At 64.0% G+C, this 5,262-nt stretch overlaps 1 protein-coding gene across 1 annotated transcript; it reads right to left on the minus strand.

The window, feature by feature from the left end:
• Positions 1 to 290: 290 nt before the first annotated feature.
• Positions 291 to 5,262, minus strand: Irak1 (interleukin-1 receptor-associated kinase 1; the record flags this gene model as incomplete). Its single annotated transcript, XM_013509690.1, is given in 12 exon segments — positions 291 to 968; positions 1,116 to 1,274; positions 1,557 to 1,932; positions 2,191 to 2,427; positions 2,939 to 3,004; positions 3,305 to 3,512; positions 3,725 to 3,843; positions 4,330 to 4,444; positions 4,539 to 4,603; positions 4,747 to 4,926; positions 5,026 to 5,117; positions 5,212 to 5,262. Coding segments are annotated over 12 exon segments (1,730 nt in total), but the record flags the coding sequence as incomplete, so codon positions are not given.

Below are 5,262 nucleotides of genomic sequence, written 5' to 3' on the forward strand. Positions count from 1 at the left end.
AAAAAAATTAAAAAAAAAAAAAAAAAAAAAGAGCAAAAAGGCAGGGGATATGGCTCAATGCAAAGGCCTGGGTTCCATCCCCAGTACCAAAAAAAAAAAAAAAAAAAAAAAAAAAAAAAAAAAAAAAAAAAAAAAAAAAAGCAAGCAAAGCCATGAGATACACAAGGCGAAGTGCAGCCTGGCTTGTTGTGAGCGACAGGAGCCACCAGAGGGTTGGGCCTGCCTCTGGCCCTGAGATGCAAAGGCTTGGGAAGGCCTGAGGCTTTGCGGGAAACAAACTCCAGGCGTAGTCAGCGTGGGAATGTGAAATCTTTATTGCTGCAGGACAACCTGGGTGTCACCAATGCTTAGTTTCTGGGCTTGTAGTGTGACTACTGCTTGGAACGCAACCCTCACCAGCCTGTGCTGCGGCCGGGGAAACTTGTGAAGCCACGAGGGGCACTCACTCACACCAGGCTGGTCTTGCTTCTGCCAACACTACCCTCCTCTCTTGCCTGCTCCCAACTTCCTGCTTGCGTTGGACACGGGCCTCGGCCTAGCCGGACCCTGGGCAGTGGCTGGCTGAGCTGGTGGAACTGGGGCCTGCTGGGCATGGGACTGCATGTGGCAGCCTGGATAGCAGGCAGCGGACACCCCCGGCTCCTCAGAGCTCTGCCCTGGCTCCTGGCCTAACCGTGCCAATCGCAGCTGTTTTCCCTTTCCTAGTTACGCCAGCACGGATGACAAGCTCAGGTATCCCCGCTGGTGCCACTACAGTGCCCATGGGGCAACCCTGAGACATCATGCCCTCTGTGGCCACCACGCTGCCTATGCCCGTGGCCCTGGGGCAGGAAGGTCATGTGCTGTGAGAACTTCCGAACATGAGAACTTTAACTTCCGGGTCTGGGGACACACCCCAACGACACATCAGCTCTGGAATTCATCACTCTCTTCAGGCCCCTGTCTTGTCCTGGGTTCCAGGCCCAAGTCTGCGGAGAGAAAGGGAAAGGCCACTTAACAAGAGGGGAGCCCCGCATGCCAGGGCCTGCTCATGGGATGTTTGGGGAGGGGCAGGCTGGCACAGCAGCCACTGAGAACTGGGGGGTGGAGGTCACCCATCCTCTGAGGCCTGGCACCTGGCAGAGAGCTGGACGACAGCAGCTGCAAGCTGTCCAGGACACCGCCTTCGTACAGAGCCAGCTTCTGCACCATCTTTCGCCGGGCTGGGTTAATGACAATCTGTGGCGCCTCAGAGGTGGAGGAGGACGAGGAGGCAGAGCTGCCCGGAGGTGACCCTGCTGGGAGAGAACACCCTGAGCCTCCCTGGGCACTCTTGGTGATGTGCCAGCCTCACAGAAGCCAAGGTCAAGCCCACATGGGGCCTCCTGCCGCTTTTGGGGGTGGGGACAAGCTAGGAAGGGGAACCGGACGGCCTTGGGCCATGGTCTATGTCCTCTTCCATGGCCTGAGCTCACGGGACACGGTAACCCGGCCTCGTTCTTCCCCTCGGGAGGTCCAGGTGGGGTGTGAGTGCCCTGAATGGGACCCCTCTGCCCTCTCCTGTCCCCTGCCCATACCTTCTCTGGCCGGGGCCCCTGGGCCTGGGATGCTGCCCCAGCTGGACTTGGGAGTGGTGCCTGCCCCTCGGAGGGACGTGGGGTCCAGGGGGCAGCTGGGGCTCAAGTGCCAGGAGTGCAGGACGGCAGAGAGGCCCGACAGGCTCTCATCACTCTCCACGGGCTGGTTGGGGCTTTGGCGGGGCTGCGGGTCAGCATGAGCAGGTGCCCCCAAATGCGCCCGCGGGGGCAGGGCCCCCGCACCCTGGGGGCCGCTGCCACCAGACACGGACACGTAGGAGTTCTCCTGGGGGCATGGGGCACCCTGGCCAGCCACCTCTAGCTCCTGCAGAGGTCCAGCCACAGTTGCCTGCAGCCTCTCCAGCTGCTCATACACCTGCGCAGGGAGGCAGGCCGTCAGGATGGGTGGCAACAATGCTGCCAGGCCCCCTGGGTCACCTGTCGCTTGCTGCCCCAAGCCAGCACAGTCACTTGGGGCTGCAGGAACCCAGCTCCTTGGCTCGCCCTTCGGCCCACACCAAGAGGGGGTCAGGCGCCAGAGCCAGGGCCTGGAGAGTGCGCAGGGGGCGGGAGGGGAACGGGAGGAAGGGAGGAGGGGCCGGCAGGTGTTCGGGTCGGGCTGCTCCCAGGCTACCTGAGTCATGGGGGGCCTCCGCTTGGCCCGGCGGTGCAGGCAGCAGCAGGCCAGCTGCCCGAGGGCCAGGCCCAGCTGGGGTGGGCACAGCCCGGGCTTGGGGTCCAGGTGTTTCTCACAGATCTGGGCGGCGATAGGCATGGCCCAGGCGTCGGCAGGCTGGCCAGCCTGGAGTGTGGTCCCGGTGCTCTTCAGGCTTAGCCCGGCTTCCTCAGCCTCCTCCTCCACCAGGTCCTTCTGTGGGGCGACACCATGAGCACAGCCCTGCCGTGGGCTCAGGGACACAGAGATGAGCACGACACTCCAGGGCCCACCCGCAGAACACACTTCTGGGTGTGGGAACTCCATTCCACCAAGCCTGTTGTTGTTAGCAAGGCTCAAGGCCAGAACCTGGAGGCTGCACGGCCACAGGCCAAAGGGAAGGGAGGGGTGCAGGCGGGCTCCCGGCTCACTGGCAGCAGGGAACAGGACAGCAAGAGCCCCTCGTGGGACAGAGGGGACGAGAACGAAAAGGTCTGTAGAAGCCAGCAGTGCATGCATGCAGGCCCTCCAAGCCCTCATCCTGTGTCCCACCTGTCTTGCTTTCCCTGTCCCCTCCCTGTCCCCAGCCCCAGTCGGTGTTGAGGCCCAGAGAGCGAGCAGGACAGAGACAGGTTCTTGAGGGGAAAGGAAGCAGTCTGGGCTCTGCCCGCTCCAAAGATGAGTCAGTGGCGCGATCGGCTCACTCCACCCTCCACCCTGGGCTCACCAGATACTTGGTCCTGGCACTGTGTGTCCTCACAGCCCGCTGGCCGGCCAGGGTCTCGAGCACGACCTGGAGAGGGTGGGACAGAGCCCGGCCCTGGCCTCAGCAGGGAGGCCCCCAGCGGACGTGCACCGGGCTGGCGGAGGTGTTGCCATGGGAGTGAAGCGGAAGTGATTCACAGGGCTGACTTGAAGTAAAGGAGCACAAGGTGACAGACACCAAGTGTGCAGGGGAATGAAGGCGCCACACAGATGAAGCAGCATCTGGTACTGCAGCTTGGCCAACCTCGGGCTGCTGCAGACCTCTCCTACCCTCCTGCCTCGGCCTACCACACCCCTCCTTCCCGGCCAGCTCGGGCTTCACGCTCACCACCCCAAAGCTGAAGGTGTCTGTGTCCACGGCCAGCCTGCCTGTCTTGATATACTCCTCTGGCAGGTAGGCCAGCGTGCCCCGCACTGTGCGGGTCCGTGCGATGGTGCTACTCTGGCCTGGCGTGGCCCCTGCGAAGCGGCTGAACCGTGCCAGGCCGAAGTCCCCCAGCTTGGGCATCAGCCTGTCATCCAGAAGCACGTTGGAACTAGGGCAGCAGAGAGGGCGGTGTGAGCAGCCCCAACAGGACTGGCCCAGGGCTGCCCACCGGATGCCTTGCCTGTGGAAAGGGCTCGTCAGGGGGCTTGCGGGTGGGGGCATTTCTGCACCTGTGCCATGGGGGCTGCTCTATGCCTGGGGGCCCCCGCCCTGGGACTCTGGGCTATGTCTGTCCCCGAAGCCCGAAGCTCCCGCCCTCACCTCTTGATGTCACCATGGATGAGGCTGGGGCTGTGCTGATGTAGAAACTGAATGGCCCGGGCTGTGCCCAGCAGGATGTCCAGTCTCTGCAGCCAAGAGAGAGGCAGGTAGGCCTGCGGCTGGAGTCAGAGGAAACAAAGATGAAGTTCGAGGATTCCGAGCCCCATCAACAAGCTGTTCTCTGAGGCCACCCCTCCCCCTACCTGTCGCTGTGTGGCCTGGATCAAACCAGCCATTCCACACCCTGAGCCTCAGTTTTCCTTCTGGAAAGTGACCAAAATGGCTATGACCAAATTTACTAGAGTGTGGAGCCCAAACTATCCCAAAGCCATGGAAAAGCCAGGTGTGGTGACCCGTTCCTGTAATCCAGCCCTGAGAAGGCTGAGGCAGGAGGATTGCTGCAAGTTCAAAGCCAGCCTGGACTACATAGGAACACCAAGCAAGCAACCAAGTCCCAAAATAATAGCCGGCTTTCAGAGGAGCTGCCTGGAACAGGCCGCAGGAAAGTGTTCTTCCAGGGACATGGATGCACCTCAGGCCAAGCTCCGTGCCAGGTGCCACAGGGGTGCTGGATGCCTGCCCTGCGTAGGGACCAGGCAGCTTACTGGGAAGTGGAGCCGGTCCTCCAGGGAGCCGTTGGGCAGGAAGCCGTAGACGAGGCAGTAGAAGCCGCTCTCTGCACAGTAGCCAGCCAAGTCCACGATGTTCGGGTGGCGAAACCTGTGTGATGAAGCGGAGGGGCTGAGCCGCGGCTGCCGGCGCCGCTCTCTCCTCTCCCTCTTGGCGCCCCGGGAGCAGGAGGGCCCAGGCTCACCTGGACAGCTGCTCCACCTCGGTCAGGAAGCTCTGCTTCACCACGCTCCACTCCAGGTCGGCCTCCTGCGGCGGGCAGGCGGGGCGGCAAGAGGCCGGTGAGGCCAGGTGGCCTCGGCTGTGCCCAACGCGTCGCGTCGCGTCGCGTCGCGTCCCAGCCCGGCCCGGCCCGTCCCGTCCCGTCCCGTCCCGTCCCGCGGGCCGCCGACCTCCTTGAGCCTCTTCACGGCGTACGTGGTGTTCCGCAGGACGGCGCGGTACACGCAGCCGAAGCCGCCCTCGCCGACGCGCAGCTCCTCCGCGAAGTCGCGGGTGCCCTGGGCGATCTCGCAGAGGGGCCAGCAGAAGGGGCCGGGCCCGGGCCCCTGCAGCAGGGACCCCACGCTGGGCTGCTGCCAGCGACCTGGTCGGGGGAGGTCGCGGGTGCGAGCTGCCCACCCCGGCTGCCTCCCAGCTGGCACCTGCCCCGCGGGGAGGGAGGCACCTACCTTGGTGGAGGGAGGGGCTGGCGATGGCAGCGGCCGGAGGGCGGCAGGGCTCGGGTCAGGGCACAGGTCGGGCCTGGAGTGGGGCTGGGAGCCTGGCGGGGCGTCACAAAGCCGCCTGTGAGAGGCGGCCAGAGCCACGGCCTCGCGGCTCGCCTCGGGCCGCACGGCCAGCCCCCAGCCCCTCACCTGGGGAGGGCGCGGTGGAGGCCTGCGACGGCCACTTCCGGGGGCCCAGGG

The sequence above is a fragment of the Chinchilla lanigera genome, unplaced genomic scaffold, assembly GCF_000276665.1.
Source record: "Chinchilla lanigera isolate Chin_1 unplaced genomic scaffold, ChiLan1.0 scaffold00179, whole genome shotgun sequence".
Classification (NCBI taxonomy): Eukaryota; Metazoa; Chordata; class Mammalia; order Rodentia; family Chinchillidae; genus Chinchilla; species Chinchilla lanigera.